This window comes from Megalobrama amblycephala, linkage group LG7 (genome assembly GCF_018812025.1).
Source record: "Megalobrama amblycephala isolate DHTTF-2021 linkage group LG7, ASM1881202v1, whole genome shotgun sequence".
Taxonomy (NCBI): domain Eukaryota; kingdom Metazoa; phylum Chordata; class Actinopteri; order Cypriniformes; family Xenocyprididae; genus Megalobrama; species Megalobrama amblycephala.
In genome coordinates, this window is record NC_063050.1 from 44896742 (window position 1) to 44917426 (window position 20685).

The window sequence follows — 20685 nt, forward strand, 5'->3', positions numbered from 1 at the left end:
CCAGACGCCCATTGGCAATCGATTGAGAGACTCATATCTGGGACAGTTTCACCCTGGCTTAAACTAAAAATCTTTACACATGTCGCCTGAGTGAAATAAATGTTTCTGATGCTGTCCAAGCAAATCCAAACACTTCCAGCTCTGATGTTTGTATGCTTATCGTGTCATTTGGTGAGATAGCGTTGTTTCTTGTTTGTCGTACTGGCGGTAATGATACGTTTGCTATCAAAGTCTCAAAGATGTGATACCATCTCCGTCTGTCTGTTTCTCTTTCCACTCATTCCCCCCTATCAGTTCACTCTTCCCTCTTCCTTCTCTTCCTCTCTGTATTTCTCAAGCACTATGTGGCAAGGTACATTCATTTTTGTAGAATTTCTAGGTTTATTCCAGCACAAACTACAAAATTCATCATTTTTTTAAAGTGTTGTTTTGCTCATCCACAGTGCAAAGAAAAAATGCAAGTGTCCATATAAAGCAGCAACAAAAGACCAAGCAGAGTGCTTTGCCAATTGGTTACTTAAAGTCTCGGGGCCCAGGACAAAATGTTAATCGGTGGGCCCCCTCTTCCAATGAGAAGGCTATAGCATAGTGCACTTTAGTGGGCCCCCCTCGTCACAGGGCTCGGGACAACATTCTCTGTAGCCCATCCCCCAACTACGGCCCTGGTTTGCTTTGGACGGAACTTAATAGTTGTCCTACTATGGCTTGAGTCCACTTACTGGCCTTTCAAAGAGTCAGTTACCCTTCTATCATTTTAATTATGTCATTTTTTATTATTATTTAATTATTTTATTAAATATTAATATATTTCTGAGTCATTTACATCTGTAATATCTTTACAAGGTTAGTGGACTTAAGTAAACCTAAACAAAAACACAGTTTGTGTCTGTGCATGGTTGTCCGTGCTGGTAAGATTGCACTGCCCCCTAGTGGATGAAGATGTAATCCATCACTGCAGATACATCCAGACAAATGTGTGCGTTTGAGTGAATATTTTTGATATTATAAATACCTGTCTGTCTCCCTGGCAGTTTTCATTTAAATCCTGCTGCTCTGTGATTGGTGCTGTCATGTGCCAGTCATGGAAATGACAGGCATCTAGATGAATAGAGCCCTCAACAGACAGACTGGCCTGACCTCGGCACACACACACATAGAGTTGATCTCTTACGGTCAGTGTCTAGTTTTTGGAGACCGAGTGTCTGTCTCCCATTATGATTGACGACTGAGGAATTTGACTGACAGGTCTGGCTAGCTGAACTAGCTATTCACAGTCTGTAAGGGTCCCATGCTGTGTGTGTATGTGTGTGTGGGGGTTCGTCTATAAATGAGAGGGTTGTCTTTGAGGGTATGCTTTGCGTGAGGGAAGACACTTCATTAAAGTCACCCCCTACGGAAACGCACACACAGGAACCCGCACGCATGCATGGGTGCAAAGGTCAACCTTTGAGAACCCCCTTGAATGTTGAATCATATGACCAGGGCTTAAAATCTGATCATGTGACCTCTTAAAAAATCAAGTGTTTCGGTTGCGGCTATTATGATAATTGATATTCATTGAAATGAATGGTCATAATTAGTGCAGGTGGGCTCTTCATAACTCATTATGTTCATTCTCACTGTGTGAAAACAGAGTGAGAGAGAGAGCGTAAATCATTGATTAGATTAGTTTAACTTCTCTCAGTGTTTTGTGTTATATGAGGTATTTTTTCCCCTCAGCAGGAGAAAAGAAAGAGTGAAAGTGACAGAAAACGAAGGACAGAGAGCAGGAATAAAGCAAGGATTAAGCTTCTGTTAGTTTTTGTTCATTTATTGAAAAGAGGAAGAGAGCGAGTGAAGCACTTCCTCTGAAGGTGTTCTGGGGTCATCATTCAACCCTCTTACTCTCTCTTTTATTCTCTGTTTCTTTCTTAGCTCTCGATTCCCTGGGTGTTCCACTCTATGCTGCCACTGAAGTTGTATATATGTGTGTGTGCGTGTGTGTGTGTGTGTGTGTGTGTGTGTGAGCCCTCACTAGTTGTCTAGCCCACCTCCCACCATGTCTTTGTGTGTGTGTGTGTGTGTGGTGCTTTATTTCAATGTTAGTTGCCCTGTTAAACTGGGAACAGGTTTTTTAATTGTTTGGTTTCAATGGTTTGATTGTCTGTGCCTGAATTCATCTCGCTCTCATCTGGGTGACAGCTGGAATGTTTGTGCTGTAATCCAGAAGTACGTTTGATCTCATAAATGCGCACGCAGAACGGTCTCGGTGTCCTGTACAGATGCATATGAACCTGATTAAAGACGATTCCCATTCAGTTCACGCTCAGGTCATGTCAGGATGCCATTTTTAACGAGCACTGAAGACTTAACCAGGCTGTTTAAATGTCTGCTCTGATGCCTGAGGAACCTGGGACTTCAGTTAGAAATGTTTGTTTAGTCTCATCATAACTGTTTGCGTGAGAGTTTGGTGTGTATGCGGTTTTTTGTTGCGTTTCTTCTTGCAGATGTTAAATTTGAAAAGGGTAGTTTTTAATTCTGTTCTCATTCTGTTTTTGCTTTCCTTCCTACTTTCTTTTTCTTTTGTTGTTTTTTTTCTCTCCCACTGACAGTGCCTGCATATGTCAATGAATGTTCAATACTATGTGTGTGGTTGTGTTCTTTTTTGTGTCATATTTGAACACAAGGCTATTAGTTATGTGTAGGTTCCACACTGGAGGATTTTGCTAGAGTGATCAATTATATAGTTCCTTCATTTTTATCTACTACACTGTCTCTTTGTCATCTTTTTTATATTGACCATATTTATCTAAAGCTGCCGTTTGGGACACATTTTAGTAATCATAAAGAGTTAATTTTGTTGTATAATGAAATCATCAGTCTTTCTGTCAGTTTTAGACATTTTGTCCTTGTTTAACTCACCCTCATGACATTCTAAACCTGTATGATTTTCTTTCCTCTTTGGAACACAAAAGAGGATATCATTTTGAAAATATGTTCTGGTGGCTCTATTCCATGTAGTTATATGAATTGAAGCCTCCTAGCTTCAAAAAGAATATAAAAGCACCCATACAACTTGGACGCTATATTCCAAGTCTTCGGAAACCATACGAAACGAATAGTCATTATTCACTGGAACTCTTGACATCTGTCTCAGCTCTCTGTGATGTGTTGGCAATGTTGTAGCAATATCTGATTTATAAACAAAACATTATTTTAATCTTTTCTATTTATCTTAGGCAGAGGGAAAGGGCCCACTATAGGCATCCTGGCATTTTCAGGGGGCCAAATAATCCTTACAAATATTTACATTTTGTTATATATATATATATATATATATATATATATATATATATATATATATATATATATATATATATATATATATATATATATATATATTAACATGATCTTCATTAAAATCCTAAAAACACTAAAAATAGAAATGTACAACAACATTAAACTGAAATCAACATTTTGAGTTACTTATTTATAATCTATTTGTATTACAACAGAGGTACATATTAGCTTAGATAGGAAGGCCTTTTGAATATTGTTTTGGACAGAGGGGGGTTCTTGGAGTCAAAAAGGTTAAGAACCACTGAATTAATCTGTTGAACTTATTTACGATTTTTCATTCAGTTTTATGATTTTTTTTTTTTAGCTTTTTAGCAGTTTTAGCTTTATGATTCAGTCACAACTCATACTGATCTTGTTCTCGCTAACCAGCTCACTGGAGGAGATTATCAACTTTAATTTCATATGGCTCCAGAAGACTTTGAGTGTAGTCAAATGAACCACTTTTATGACACTCTAATGGTCTTATTTGCTGATTGAAAGCTCCAGCTCCCATTTACTATATTGTTATGGCATGCATTTCTTCTTTTGTGTTCCAATGATTGTTAATGTTCTCTTTCTCTGTTTTTCAGTGACCTGAGTGAAAATCAAATCCAGGGGATTCCCAGAAAAGCATTCAGAGGAGCTACTGAGATCAAAAACCTGTGAGTCTTCTGTATCTATGTGTGAAATAGAGAGAGCGAGAGTGCTTTGAATTAATGATTGTGTGCTTTAATGAGATGCCCAGGCAAACTGACCATCGCACACACACAGAGAGATGGGAGGAGTGGGCAGTGCAGGTATACAATAGTAGAGGAGAGCACAGCAGACAGAGTGAGGAGGCTGGAAAGTCAAGAACAATAATGTGGGAAGAAAGAGAGAAAGACTGTGACAACAAAATGAGTGAGAGCAAAGAAAGACAGATTGAGGAACAGGAGAGTGAAAGATGTATGTGGTTTATTAGTAAGGAACAGTAGTGTTTCTGAGAGCATATTACTCTATTATCATAATCATTGAACACCAAACAGAAGAATCGACAACATCATCTTCAAACATTTTCTCTCTGTCTTTTTCCTCTCTCAGGCAGCTGGACTATAATCAGATTTCCTGCATCGAAGATGGAGCGTTCAGAGCTCTGCGGGACCTAGAAGTACTGTAAGTGCACTGCGTGTGTGTGAACTTGTGTGATTGTGTTCTGTTGAATTAAAGCCACTGCAGAGATCTTTTCGGATATCGAGGTCTCATTAAGACTTGGGTCAAAGCTGGGCAAAACCGGTTTTAAAAACTTTGATTTAGTGTATATTCATGTTAAATTGGTATGGATTTCTCTATATGTAGACTGCATGCTGTCAGATCATGCCTGCAGGGTGTTTAATAATTGTATAAAACGTGCATCTGCTTTTTAAAGTGGGATTAGTGGAATAATCCTGTTATAGAAAATGGAATCAAGACAGATAAACAGGATTGTGTCAGATTATTTTACAAGGATTATTTTGATGCTTTGTGAGAAATGGACAGATGAGGTTTTAGGAGCAGAAATAGCAAGTATTAGATAACAGATGTAAATATATGTGCATAACCACACACATGCGTGGAGGCATACAGATATACTGCAAAGAAATGTTAAATCAACATTATAATTTTTGGGTGTGCGTATGTGTGTTGGGTAGGATTAAGAATATAGAATAAGACATTAATATGTGCTTAATAAGTACTAATAAATAGCCAATATTCTAGTAATATGCATGCTAATAAGCAACTAGTTAAAAGACCCTTAAAATAAAGTGTTACCCTTTTTTTTATACGGTGAAAGTAGAAGGGGACCAGGGACAGCTGTGGTCACCATTCAGTTTTATTGTTTAGAGCTGCTTGGAAATTCTGCTTCTACACAAGCTAAAAGGTCATATGGATTTATATGTGTTTGTTATCTAAATAGGTCCATAAAATGATTATTATCTTTCTCTGACTTTGTTTCACAGCACACTGAACAACAACAATATCTCTCGTTTGTCAGTGGCTAGTTTTAACCACATGCCCAAGCTCAGAACATTGTGAGTATGTGAGACACACACACACACACACACACACACATCCACACACTCAAACTGCTTTAAACCAGTTCTTCAGACTGTCGTTAGCATGTTATCCAGCACTTATCATGCTGGCCCTTAATAAGTGTGATTAAGGGGTAATAAGGTGTAATAACTGCATTAATATGTATGTTTCATTAGCATACATTTTGTAGATTGGAGCCCTTTGTGTGTGATCATGATTTAATCCCATTTACGTGATGAGCTAAAGTAGCTAATTGCTATATCAGTATTCTGGTCCCTGTTAGCTAAACATCAGCAATAGATGATGGAAAGAAAGCCTGTGAACGAAAAGATGGGAAGGACAATGAAGGCCGTGAAACATACTTGGCTAATGTGAAACGTCAGTCACTGCGACTGTTTAATTTTTTCCCTATCAAATGATAGATAGCAGTTAGTAAATTGTGTTAGCATACAGTGTTGTTTGTTATTGTAAATCTGAAATAAAATAAAATATAAATATTAGATGAAAAACTTAAATGAAAAATTAGAAATATTACATTTGTGACTAACTGAAATAAAATAGATTTTATTTGAAATACTAAAATTACTAAACTAAAACTGAAATAAAAATTCATTAAAGCTAAATAGAAATATATAAAAAACAAAAACAAATGACAATTACAAAAGCACGTGTCTACTTACTAAACTAAAATTACTTAAATAAAAACTGAGAATATAAAAATGACAGTTAATTCAAAATATTAATACACATTTTAATAGTATATAAATAATACTAAATTAACACTGTTACACATTCAATGGAAAAAAGAATTGTTCAATAGATAATAGGAGTTCAATGGTTTTTCTTAATGGTAAATGTGTAAAAGAATTCCCAATTCAAGTAAAATTCCCAAATTGTTCGATGAAAAATAAAGTTGAAAATGAAAAGTTCGATGAAAAGTATAGTTGAAAATCATATAGCAATTCAGTGTCAAGTTGACCTTTTTTTTTTGCAGATTTAATTATATTAATTATATTTAATTATTTATATCTAAATATTATTAAGTTATCATGTTGATAACATATCATTAGAGCACAATACCTGGTGAAACTTGAAATGGTCAGAGTCCAGTGTTCTGCTGCATTTCAGTGGAACAAAGTGATTTTCGTCATTCTCAGTCTTGACCCAAACTATTCAAAAACCTTTTCAAGGCCCATTGGGAAGGAAAGAATTCTGGAGAGAGAGATAACAAGAACAGTCCATTTCAGTGCTTCTCTAGCTCAGTTCAGTGTGAAGTTGGTCACTGATAAGTGATGATTTCTGCCATGACAAAATATTCCACAAAATATACACTATCCTCTTCTGTCTCAACACATCCTCTACTGATGTCATGTCATGTTAAAACAGGTAATTGGCTTATTGCCTCAGGTTTATACAGTCATTTACAACTAAATATGGTTTGAGTTTGTTTGTAACATTAATCTTGTAAAGGGAAGGACTCCTAAAGGTGCTGACCGCAGAGAAACACCAGAGTTTGCACGTTGTTTGTACAAGACTGTAATTAATGAACATGAAACTGTTTGATGCAAAGTCGATAACACTAACACACGCTCTCTCACACACATGCACTCAGGTTTTATCGATACATCAGCTTAGACTTCCAGCGGACCTTCTAATGACTCTTTCTCTCGCGCTCTCCATCTCTCTAGTCGTCTTCACTCTAATAATCTGCTATGTGATTGCCATGTGGCCTGGCTCTCTGATTGGCTGAGACAGAGGCCCCGCCTTGGCCTCTACACACAGTGTATGGCCCCACCCTCCCTGAGGGGCCACAACATCGCTGAGGTTCAGAAGAAAGAGTTTATGTGTACAGGTGCGTTTGTGTTGTTTTATTTGTATGGCTTGTTTATAGGAGATAAGGGCTTGTGAGAATAAGAGAATATATATATTTGCTCTTTTATTGTGTCAAAGCTTTCATATTCTGTCCATTTTCCGACTGTTCTCTTTCTTTGCTCATGCTTTCAAGACTTCAGTGAAGGCAAGTTATTTGTGCTGAAATAACACGGACAAAATAAGTTTCTTTGCATCAGATTGCATTTGGTTGCAATATGCAGTCAACAACTTTTTTGTTCAAGAAAATTTTTAATTTAATTCAACCTTCCTTTGAGTAGCACATACCCCTTCATCCCCATCATCACTCTGAATGTGTGTTTTAGGGCCCCAGTCACACTCGTCCTGTAGTGTGCTGCAGTGTCCTGAGCTCTGCACCTGCAGTAATAATGTAGTGGACTGCCGGGGAAAAGGACTGACTGAAATACCTACCAACCTGCCAGAAACCATCACTGAGATGTGAGTGAGGATCACACACACACACACACACACACACACACACACACACACACACACACACACACACACACACACACACACACACACACACACACACACACACACACACACACAGGTTTGTTTTTGTGAATTGTGGGGACATTCCCTAGGTGTAATGTTTTTTTATACTGTACAAACCGTATTTTCTATCGCCCTATACCAACCCTACACCTAAACTACCCATCACAGGAAACAGGATGCACATTTTTACTTTCTCACAAAAACTCATTCTGTATGATTTATAAGCCTTTTGAAAAATGGGGACATGTCCTCATAAGTCACCCTCTCCTTGTAATACCTATGTCATACCCATGTCATTATACAAATTTTTGTCCTGATATGTCACAAAAACACGCGCATGCACACATTTTGTGAGATTATTTAATCACTTTATGGACCATTTTCCTTTTGAGGGTATTCACAAGGAATGTCTATTGGTACGTAAAAAGCACATATCAATGCCTTATTCTGGATGACCATACATCCCTTAACCATTTAAGTCTGAAGTGTACACACCACCACACCACATTTAAGTCTGAGTGTATAAGTCTTAAGTCTGAGTGAAAAAAATTAATAATCAAATTACTAAGCAACCACTGACATGAATAACACAAAATAGGTAACTCAGCTTTTTAATGCATCCAACCATTTTTACTCTTAACTGTTCATATAACGTATCATATTTTTCAAAACTACTGCATTGATCAATAAAAAATAGGTGTAATTTGAAAGGTTAGAGTCTGAACTTTACAATGAATGTAGCCAATTTGATTAACTCCTAAGTAGTGCTGAGTTATTTGCTGATAAATAACAATAAAAAAAATCATAATTTATGAAATACTTTTTTGTATTATGTACTTCAATGTGTCAAAAACATACAGATAGTATGCAGATAGACACTCAGATAGTCATGTGTCATATGTCACTTAACAGGTCTCAGGGAGTAGAATACAACAAGCATAAGCAAGCAAACTCGAGCGAGTTTTTGTACGTGCCCCACAAGATGTCAAATAAGAAAGATATGTAAAATTATAATATATCATAGGCATAATTTCCGGGTGAGACATGTCCCCACGACTTTTTGCCAAGGTCAATATTGTCTCCACTATTTTTTGAAGTAGTCTCGCAACACGGATGTACCTAATACAAAAGAAACATCTGTAGTTGATTAGCAATTCATTCATTTGTGTTAAATAATAACTGGTTGTTGGGATGTGTTGTTTTTGAAATCATTGAATGCTCGTTGCCGCTGTTATCAGTGGCTCAACAATGTTCTGTTAGCGCTCATGCACACTGCGCAGTCTTCACATGAATGAGCGCTTCAATTTATTGCTTAACGCTGTTGTGGAGACTATTCATTCCGGTGAAATCACAAAACAAAATACACATAAATGTGTCCCTACTCTTGATATACAATCACTGATGAACATTTTTTAGTATTAATAATAAAAAAAAATAAAAAATACATTATACGAGGGCAGATTAGAACCCAGAACCTCTGGCACGCTGAACAAAAGTTATACCACTAATCCATTAGGACAATCTGGCATTAAATGTGGATCCACGTATTTATTGACTAATGTAAATACTCTCAACACTAACTAACTAACTAACTAATTGTATTATAGTAGATGTAAGGATGATACAATCATATTAAACATGAGGTCTATGTCAATAAGTTTTGTGCATTTATTATTGTGATAATACAATTGCAATACTTCACCCCACCACACACATTCCTGTCCCACCCACTTTTTAAAACAAAGTTACGCCACTGTAATAAATATATATCTATCAAACGATACCTATGTTTTGACTCTCCTTGTATTTTTGAGTTATGACTCTTTACTTTTATGTATGTCACTCAGAAAAAAAACAACATCAGGGCTTAAAGAGTTAATTCTACCTAATACTTAATCTTAACAACTACCTTACTCACTATTAATAAGCAGTCATTGTGGGTTTATTGAAGCAAAGGTCATAGTAAACAGTTAGTTAATAGTGAGAATTGGACCCTAAACTAAAGTGTGACCAAAATGAGTTATAATACTATAACCTAACCCTAACCCACACCCTTACACTAACTTTTTACAAATGAGGACATCCTCAAAAGGAGATTTTGTCAGGCTTAGCTCACTTCTGGGTACAAATTTGCTCCTAAAATAAGTAGGCTCACATACACACACAAACACAGTACATAAAGCTGTCACCGATAAGACTATATTTATATGTCTTCCTCAGTCTTCTGTTAGGTTCAGTGTAATGTTGGATTTGTTTACTAAAGTTGGCACTAGTCTGATGTCTGTCTCCTTTTTGACAGATGTAATTTCCACATTCCACACACACATACACAGATTGAGGGTTGTATCTGTATCAAATATTTTAACTACGGAGGCCATGCTGAAGTCATGCACATTAATTCAGTGTGGAAATGGATTTATTTTATCAATGGCATCTCTTCTTAGGGCCAACGCTCTGCCAACGGGGTCTGGATTGAGACGCCACATCTTTTTTTTTAACTGTTGTGCCTCTCACTGCCAGGATCATTGTCTATCTTTTTTCTTCCCATCTCTCTCTGTCTGTCATCCCTTCATTTTTCTTCCTCAGAAAGCCACTTGCAGGGCCTTGGCAGATGAGTCGGATTATCTCATTTGGCTTCGGTTGAATGAAATGTGTGTGTATGTGTGTTCATCCACCTATGTGGGGGCCTGATTTTCATGCTCTGTCAACTTTGGAGAGCTTATCTGATTTATGACATATTTACTGTCAAAGAGAGGAACAGATATCTAGAGAGAGAAAGACATAGAGAAACAGAGAGAAGGAGAGATATTATAAATAATCATTGCAATAAGTTGAATCCTAGAGTACTGAATGAATAATATATTTATGTTTCTTAATTAATTATTGCTGCCTTGACTTTGCTGGTGGGAAAACTACAGCTGTTGTTGATGTATCTTTTATTGCACTAACGAAATCAATCTTTTATAACGTTTTGTATTTAATGAAAGTTTAATTAGCTTAAGATTGTAATTTTTACCTTAAAATGTTTTCTTTTCAGGTTTTTATTTTGATTTGTGTGTGCATGTGTCTTTGTTCAAAAGTGCACTCAAGTAAAAGCATACGTTTTGGTTTACAGTTTATAGAAATACAATAGTTAGCCATCAGCCATGTATGGAAAAATTAGTACAGGTGATCGTGAGTAAAAAGTTTTGAAATAAGAAATAAAGTTATTGCAAGATGTAAAGTTGCTATCATGTAACATACAACAGCTTGTATACAACTAATGTAACTGGAGTCTTCATCCCATCCTAAAGGGTTAGTTCACCCAAAAATGAAAATTCTGTCATTAATTACTCACCCTCATGTCGTTCCAAGCCCATAAGACCTTTGTTCATCTTCAGAACACAAATTAAGATATTTTTGATAAAATCCGAAGGCTCAGTGAGGCCTCTATTGACAGCAAGTTAATTTACACTTTCAACCGCCCAGAAAGTTACTAAAGATATTCAACCTTAATGTTATGAAGTGACGAAAATACTTTTTGTGCGCAAAAAAAAAACAAAAAACAAATAACGACTTTTATTGATCAAAATCTACTGCTTCACGAAGCTTTATGAATCTTTTGTTTCGAATCTGTGGTTCGGAGCATGACAATCACGTGATTTTGTAAATGTGACTTTGTTACGTCATAAGTGTTTTAAAATTTCAATGGTTCACGTGACTTTGGCAGTTTGATACACGCTCCGAACCACTGATTTGAAACAAAAGATTTGTAAAGCTTCGAAGCTTCATGAAACAGTGTTTTGAAATCGCCCATCACTAGATATTGTTGAATAGTTTTTTTGTTTTGTTTTGTTTTTTTGGCGCACAAAAAGTATTCTCGTCGCTTCATAACATTAAGGTTGAACCACTGTAGTCACATAAACTAGTTAGCATAAATAGTTTTAAATATATCTTTAGTACCTTTCTGGGCGTTTGAAAGTGTAAATTAACTTGCTGTCAATGGATGCCTCACTGAGCCATCAGATTTTATCAAAAATATCTTAATTTGTATTCGTGAATTTTCATTTTTGGGTGAACTAACCCTTTAAACATGTTTTTCATAAGTACTGTTCTTTTAGGGTAAATGTTTTTTTTTTGTTTTTTTAAATACTGAGTGCACTTTTAAGGCAGTGTTAAAATGTCAGTTTGTAATTCAATTTTCATGGAACAGAGATGTTGGATTTGTTCTTAGCAGACATGGGCACTGCCTCAAACTGGAACTACAGCAAACAGACACAGATGCTACACTGTGATTAAAGTCATCCCAGAGATATTAACATTAATCTTACATTTGTGCCTGTCGCATCGATTTCGCTCTTCTCTTTCTCTTGGTTTCCCTCTTATTGTATTACATTTCTGTATTATAAAAACAGATTTTAACTAAAAAATATCGTCCAAGATTACAAAAAATGAAGCAAAATCTTCACATTCCTTTCAATTTTCTGGCCCAACATCACCCATCATACTCATACTCTTCAAATAACTCCTCAATAGGGCTGTCAGTACCCATCATTTTCCAGTTACCCTCACCTTTTTGCGATTTGAATTATTCCCTCTGCAATGTTCCCTCCATTTGTTGATCTGGTTTATTCTCTCTGTTCACAGTCGACTGGAGCAGAACTCCATCAAGATTATTCCGCCAGGAGCATTCTCACCTTACAAACGGCTGCGGAGAATGTGAGTGTGTGTCCATGTGAGCACACATACATACACAATCACACAAAAACACACTTATTCCTCATGCATTTAATTTTCTTCTTCTTTTTAGCGATTTGAGTAATAATCAAATAACTGAACTGGCTTCAGACTCCTTTCAAGGTCTCCGATCTTTGAATTCTCTGTGAGTATATATGTATATATGTGTGTGTGTGTGTGTGCGTGAGAAGAGAATGTAGGAGTTATATTAAGCTTCCATCATTCTTTCAATTATTGATGATCTGACTCATTCAAGCTTTTAGAGGACAGAGCAGATAAATCCCTGCAGTGTCTGAGTCAACACAACCACCATTCAAATATACAGGACACCTGTCATTTCAATAGATAACAACTTGTAAAGGCAACCTCGGTAATTGTTCTCTCTTTACAATAGTGCTTTCAATCCCATCTCATGAGAAAACAAGTACTTTACGAGGTGGCGATTTTGTATGAAATGTGATTCTTTTTTTTCTTTTCTTTAAAGTATGACAATTCCAAGACACACTAAAGAACGCCTGAGAGATGAAACGTTTGTGTTTTCCTCCAAGCGTGTAAAATAAAATAACAAAAGATTTTGAATATTGAGTGCAAATCACAACTGAATTCTTGATGTAATTAAATAAATTCACATACCAAAACGAGACAATATACGAGACGAGAGAGCGCGGTGTAAATTACCTTGTTGAAATTAATTCTAAGACAAATGACGTTAACAAAAAAATTACTTACTGCACCTCTATATAGCCTTAGAATATGAAACACACTAACATAAGCCCTTGTATGAATCTATTAAGTTATTTGTTTTGGCCTGGTATTTTCAGTGTGTAAATGTGTATGTGTTTTTTAGGGGATGGGATGTATATGTCCTACTATGCTTGGTCTCTGTATTTTCTTTGGTTTACTTTACTGACCGGGTTCCAATGAGCCAGAACTTAGTGGGCGGAACAGTTCTCCCCCTCTCTCTCTCATTCCCTTTGGACCAGCCTCTTAGGAACACCAGCCAGCCATTTAAAATCTGTCCTCCTGAAAAAATACAACTTCAAGCCAGAAGAGTGATCCAATGTGTAACATAAGCGAACACACACATGCAAGTCCTGATATGACATCACAGTAATGAAATATCTCAAATGCAGGCTCAGACAGAATCTGCAGAGATGCTGGTTTTGGAGGAAAATCTGTGGTATTCTGTTAAAGAGATATTGAGTGTGCTACACACCGATTCGTAGCTGAAAGCATTATTAAATAAGAAAAATATTGCATGAATAAACATACAAGAGCACAACTTTGTGAATGACAGACGTTCCGAATCTGTAGAGCTTTCTGTGTGGGCCTGCACATATGTTGGATTTCAGCATATAGCCAAAGCCACAATGCAATTTTTCATTCTAAAATAAAAATGCCAAGAATTTTTTTTTTAGCCCTGCATGGCTCTTACAGATTAGTCTTGAATTGCCCAATATTCCTCACCCATTTTTATAACAACCTCAGCTTGCGCAGGGTTATGGACCATTAAGATAAAGTAATGAATATGAGCTATAATTGATATATTCATCATTAAATGATTATTGTGCACATGTTTTTCATGATTTTACCTCATGAATCTGGGTCCACATGATTTCGTTTGTATTTAAATATGATTCGTCACTGGTTGCACTGGGATGATTTGTGGTGGCGCATCTTGTGCTCTGTTTGAGGAACAATTTCTGATGAATGGGTGTGTGTGTGGGTGGGTAATGAACATCTTTAATCTTTGCTTTTATTTAATGTTCCCTTGTGTTTCTGCCTTTCAGGGTTTTATATGGGAATAAAATCACTGAACTTCCCAAAGGCCTTTTTGATGGACTATTCTCATTGCAGCTACTGTGAGTAATGGACATTCTGTGAATTTATGCTTGAAATTGCCATGAAGGCTGGGCGTTTATTTCTCTCTATGTGTGTGTGGGTGGGTCAGGTTTTGCCAATTCTGAGGACCAGCCATTGGAAAATGGCCTAATAAACATACTAAATTATGTCTTAATTAAAATCTAATAATTCAAAAAGGTGGGTGTGAGGGGAAATATCATTAACTCAGTATAGAGTTGTCAAGATACCAAAATTTCAGTAGTTGATACCAATACCAGTAATTCTCCATATCAACTTAAATACCGCATGCTGTTAAATGCTACTGAAAGTAAGTCAGCAATGCTTCAAGTAAACAGTTAATAATAAAGAAGGAAAGAGCAGAGATTTTTCTCTTTGTATTGTATTGTCATATAAATATTAATGACATACTAGACAGTGGCAAGCATATTAGGTTGCGTTTATACATAGATATTTTGACACAAAGCTTTTACCTCACCAAAATTATTTTATTTCAGTATCAACTTGGTTCTGAAATTCTGGTACTTTTGATATCACTATAAAAACAACAGATATATTGGCTAAGTATAAATCAATAGATGTCCACACCATGATAGAAAAAACAAATGTGTTTGCACTGCGAGGGCAAGATTGTAAGCCTCACACATTCGCCTGATGACAGACAGCACAACTGGACATAAATTCACACACATACCACACATTTCCGCTGTGTGTGCGTGTGGGTGTGAGGAGTATGTTTAGGAAATGCTTGTTAATCCAAGTATTTATAGGGGTTTAACAAGACCATAAGCATTTGGTGCTACTACATAACATTCCAACCACACATATGCTAAGACCATGTTGAAAGTGAATATAGATATCATGTACTCACTCTTGCAGACTCGTGAGTTATTCAGAAATAACTATCGTGAGAAACTCAACTCCCATTTCTCACAAATATAAAAGTTTGGTGCCAATAACTCAAGCACATTTTTATTGATTTGTATATTCAATATACATTCTGTTTATACAAAAGTCTCTGTTTATTCACAACTTTGTTCTCCCATAAGGCACTGTAAATGAGTCTGGAGACCACAGGGAATATTTTTTTTAAAGTCTCACTCATTTGTTTGTCTATAAATGTTAATCTATTTGTAAATGCCATTTATAATATCTCAATTTACAACGCATGTATAGATTTTCCTGTTTGCCTGAGAGATTTGTGTAAAATGTCACATGCAAATGTTTATCCCAACAGGTTGCTAAATGCGAACAAGATCAATTGTTTGCGCGTAGATTCTTTCCAAGACCTGCAGAATCTAAATCTTCTGTCACTTTATGACAACAAACTCCAGACCATCGCAAAGGGTACCTTCTCTTCTCTACGGTCCATCCAAACGCTGTGAGTAACATTAGTTGAGAAATGAGTAAAAATGAAGAATTAAGATTTCAGCAAAAAAAAAAAAAAAAAAAAAAAAAAGACAAAGTAAAAACTATATAAAATATATAAATGTGCCAAATTATCTCGTTTCTGATTTCTAGAGACTGGTTGTAAATCATGAGATTCATCTTGTTTTTTTATATTATTGAAAGCTATCATTTTAAACCGTAAGAAATAAAACAAATGTACAAATTTATTTTCATTTATCATATGAATTATTTTTGCTTTAGAAAATTGGTCTCTTGTATTATTATATTTGAGGGAACTTTAAAAACCTTGGATATTGAATATTAGGCCCATGTATGATAAACGTCATACTATCATATTTCAGGCTGATCAGAAGATTGGGAGTAAAAATGAGTGTACTTTTTAGGTTTGTCAAGAAACTGCACACGTTAAAGGGTTAGTTCACCCAAAAATGAAAATTCTGTCATTAATTACTCACCCTCATGTCGTAAGACCTTCGTTCATCTTCATTACTCAAATTATGATTTTTTGATGAAATCCAGGGGCTCATTGAGGCCTGTATTGCAGCAAGATAATTAACATTTCAATGCCCAGCAAGCTACTAAAGACATTTTTCAAACAGTTCTTGTGACTACAGTGGTTCAACCTTAATGTTATGAAGCGACGAGAATACATTCTGTGCGCCAAAAAAAACAACAAAATAATGACTTTATTCAACAATATCTAGTTATGGGCGATTTCAGAACACTGCTTCATGAAGCTTTGCAGCTTTACGAATCTTTTGTTTCAAATCAGTTGTTTCGGAGCGTGTATCAAACTGCCAAAGTCACGCCCCCCAGTGGTGAACCATTAAAATTTTGAAACACTTATGACGTAACTAAGCCTTGTTTACTGAAATCACATGACTTTGACAGTTTGATAAGGGCTTCAAACCACTGATTCGAAACAAAAGATTCGTAAAGCTTCAAAGCTTCATGAAGAAGTGTTTTGAAATCGCCCATCACTAGATATTGTTGAACAAAGTCGTTATTTTGTTTTTGTTTTTTTGCGCACAAAAAGTATTCTCGTCACTTCATAACATTAAGGTTGAACCACTGTAGTCACATGAACTGTTTTAAATATGTCTTTAGTAGCTTTCTGGGCATTAAAAGTGTTAATTGTCTTGCTGGCAATGCAGGCCTCACTGAACCATCGGATTTCATGAAAAATATCTTAATTTGTGTTCCGAAGATGAACGAAGGTCTTACAGGTGTGGGACAACATAAGTAGTTAATGACATAATTTTCATTTTTGGGTGAACTAACCCTTTAACTATGACTGCCATTCACAATTTCTTAAATATTTTTTAATTTTGTTTCAGTCATCTGGCCCAGAACCCTTTCATGTGTGACTGCCATTTGAAGTGGTTAGCTGACTACCTGCAAGACAACCCGATTGAGACCAGCGGAGCTCGGTGCACCAGTCCCCGCCGCCTTGCTAACAAACGCATCGGCCAGATCAAGAGCAAGAAGTTCCGCTGTTCAGGTACATACACACATGCACATGGGTGTTTGCATATACACTGAATGTGTAATTATTGGTCATTTGCCAGACCTGCTCACAGACGCTTTAGTCAATTTGACCCTCTGCTCTTCCTGTCTGTTCCCAACAGTTCCCAACTGTAAAAACGTCTTAGTCAGCTTTCACGTATATAGACATATACAAAGTTCCGAGGGTCTCAGCATGAGTTATCTTCTCCTGTTTAAGCAGATTATAAATCAGAATGCAAATGTGTTTGTGTGTGGGTATTATTAGTTTACTGCCTGTCAGTTGAGTATTGATCGCTGTAGGGTTATAAATGAGCAGGATTCTTTGATCGATATTCATATTCATTTATTGATCTATTCTACACACACAGCTCTCCTCTCAGTTCTCTGTATATCTTTCTTTGTATAGCTAAAGAGCAATACTTTATACCAGGTATGTTCAGCTGCTAAACCTTTTGTCTGTGTGTGTACTACACAAAAGCCTTTGGACAAATGCACTAATGCACGCAAATCACACACACATTATAATGCAGATGGAAAAAAAACCTTTTGCAGTGGTGCTGTGTTCTTGTGTAGCACATGGTCAATCACAATGTTATTTTTATTGTTAGAATCTAATAATTTATTTAAAAATACATACATACAATGACTAGAATTAACTCATCTATTATGAATCTAAGTTTTTGTTTTGTTGATTAAAAATCATTTTGTTGTTTTGAAAATTAAAATGTCAGGGTGATAAAACAGTCCTTATATTATAATAAGAAAATGTCTCAATAAAATAATGAAATTCTTGTTTGGGGTCGGTAAGATTTTTTAAGTCTTTGCAAGAAGTCTCTTATGCTCACCATAACTTTTTAATTTTAATATATTGTAATTTGTTCGTTAACTGAATTTTTAGCATCATTACTCCTGTCTTCAGTGTCACATGATCTTTCAGAAATCATTCCAATATGCAGATTTGAGAATAGTTTTGTGGAAACTGTGATACATTCAAGATTCTTTGATGAATAGGACGTTCAAAAGAATAGAATTTGTATGAAATATATATATATATATATTTTTTTTGTAATGCTGCAAAAGTTTTTACTGTCACTTTTGATCAATTTATTTTTCTTACTTTTATTCAATACCCCTGCTGAATCCTTTCTTTAAAAAAGGAAAAAATCTTACTGAACCCAAAACTTCTGAACTATAGTATATATGTTACCGTGGACCAAAAAAATCAGTCATAAGGGTCAGTTTTTTGAAATTGAGAATTATACATCATCTGAAAGCTGAAAAAATAAACTTTTTATTGATGTGAATATCATCACACTTTTCATTGAGGACAATATTTGGTCGAGATACAACTATTTGAAATCTGGAATCTGAGGGTGCAAAAAAATTCAAATATTGAGAATTACTGAGTCCATAGCAATGCGTATTTATTTACAAAATATGCTAATGGAACATATTCTTTACTTAATATCCTAATTATTTTTGGCATAAAAGAAAAATCGATAATTTTGACCCATACAGTGTATTGTTGGCTACTGCTACAAATATACCCGTGTGACTTATGAATGGTTTTGTGGTCCAGGGTCACATATATACTTTTAATATGTTTTAAACTTTTCAAAAGTTGTGTACACATGTATTCAAGGTGTGTGTACAAAATGACATTTCTAGAGAAATTAAATTCAAGCTATTCTTAAAAATTATATAAAGGTGTTTAAAACCATAAATGAATACAAAGAGTTTATTTCTTGAAGGAACTTTTAAGAACTTGGCACTTTTGTTTTAAACTAAATTACTAATACAGCATGGTGGATTTTATAGTAAGCTGTTAGATGAGCAAACAAACAAACAAATGCTGCGTCAGTCTAATGTTAATTTGTTGTCAAACCTTCACCAGCCTGATCAGTGTCACTGTTGCTGTGTGCATGCTCACAAACTGCACATGGTGGCATGGATCTGAAACACGGGCTTTCCAGCATTCGTCAGTGTGAGGGTTTGAGTGTTTGTGTATTACATATTCTCTCTCTTCCTTTCTCGCACACACACTCAGGGATTCATCATATCAATAAGTGTAAGTAACTGACACAAAACCAGTAAGACGTCACCCGACAAGCCCCTCCCCCTCAACCTCAACCCCAGCCAATCACAGACCAGGAACCCAAATATATGTGAACATGTGCTCAGAGGTTTATTAAGCACAAAATGTGAACTGAATGTGTATGTGTGCGTTTGACTGTGCGTATACCTGCTGGTTCATGTGTTTATTTACTGTACAAAAGCTGTAATATTCCTGCCACACTCTTCTGTTTCTCTCTTCTCTTTATCCCCTGGCATCTCTCCTCTCTCTGTTCTCTTTCCATCATTCCTACTAGCTTATCCCAGCTAAACAAAGTAGTACCTCATTCTTTATATCTCAATCCTTTGTTTCTTTCTCTCTCTTTCTCTCTGTCTGTGTCTTGTGGAGGAAATTCAGCGGGGTTTTCCTTTGTGCTTGATCTAACCATGTGGTTGCACACTCGGACTAATACATGGTTCTGTCAAGCACCATGGAAGGTCTTGCAGCATCTACAGCATGGCAAGCAACAAGAGACAACCTTTGTGTGTGTGTGTGTGTGTGTGTGTGTGTGTGTGTGTGTGTGTGTGTGTGTGTAGGTGTGTGTGTGTGTGTAGGTGTTTTTTTTTTTTTTGTCATTGTTTGAATGGATGTGCAGTTAAGAATGTGTGTGTTGTCCCCCTTATAAGTTTGTGTGTGTGTGTGTGTGTGTGTGTACAAAACACTCCAAAGTCATGGCTACTATGTCAGCATGGCTTTATGTGTTGTTAAGAGTGATAATACAGATAGCATGTTGCCATGGTGATAACTGAGTTTCCTCTTGTCTAGCACAATTAACATTTAATGTCCTCCCTACCAGTGATCCTTTACTTTTACCTCTCTACCTTTCCACCCAAACTTCTTTAATCTTATCTTCTATCTTTCTATCTATCTGCTGTTTCTCTCATACTCTTTTTTTGTGATTGTGTGGTGTGTAATGGTGTGTGTGTTTGTGTGTGTATGGTTATGTATATAGGTGTGGAAGACTACCGATCGAAACTAGGTGGGGATTGCTTCGCTGACCTGGCCTGCCCAGAGAAATGTCGCTGTGAAGGAACCACAGTGGACTGCTCTGGACAAAAGCTCACCAAGGTCCCAGAACACATACCTCAATATACAGCAGAACTGTGAGTGTCTCTCTCTCTCTCATTTTAAAGGGATAGTTCACTCAAAAATAAAAATTCTGTCATCATGTGTGAAGCAAATACTGTTAAGCTTCTGTTTACCATATTTGATGTGCTCCATGTGTATGTGTTCATTGATGTCTATATGTGAATAAAATCCTTTAAATCCGTTCACCATATAAAGCAATCAAGATTCTTCGAAAGGCTCGAATTAAACCACTC

General features: G+C 36.1%; 1 protein-coding gene across 5 annotated transcripts in view; it reads left to right on the forward strand.

The window, feature by feature from the left end:
- The window catches only part of slit2 (slit homolog 2 (Drosophila)), a 92877-nt gene that overhangs the window by 47383 nt on the left and 24809 nt on the right, over positions 1-20685 (forward strand). For 4 of the 5 annotated variants that reach the window (XM_048197711.1, XM_048197713.1, XM_048197714.1 and 1 more), the window contains exons 5-16: positions 3909-3980; positions 4399-4470; positions 5295-5366; positions 7059-7222; positions 7566-7698; positions 12385-12456; positions 12548-12619; positions 14265-14336; positions 15572-15715; positions 17082-17245; positions 17657-17680; positions 20316-20466. In XM_048197711.1, coding sequence (XP_048053668.1) covers positions 3909-3980; positions 4399-4470; positions 5295-5366; positions 7059-7222; positions 7566-7698; positions 12385-12456; positions 12548-12619; positions 14265-14336; positions 15572-15715; positions 17082-17245; positions 17657-17680; positions 20316-20466 — 1212 coding nt within the window. The remainder of the gene's footprint in view (positions 1-3908; positions 3981-4398; positions 4471-5294; positions 5367-7058; positions 7223-7565; positions 7699-12384; positions 12457-12547; positions 12620-14264; positions 14337-15571; positions 15716-17081; positions 17246-17656; positions 17681-20315; positions 20467-20685) is intronic. The other variant, XM_048197712.1, reaches the window with a different exon arrangement.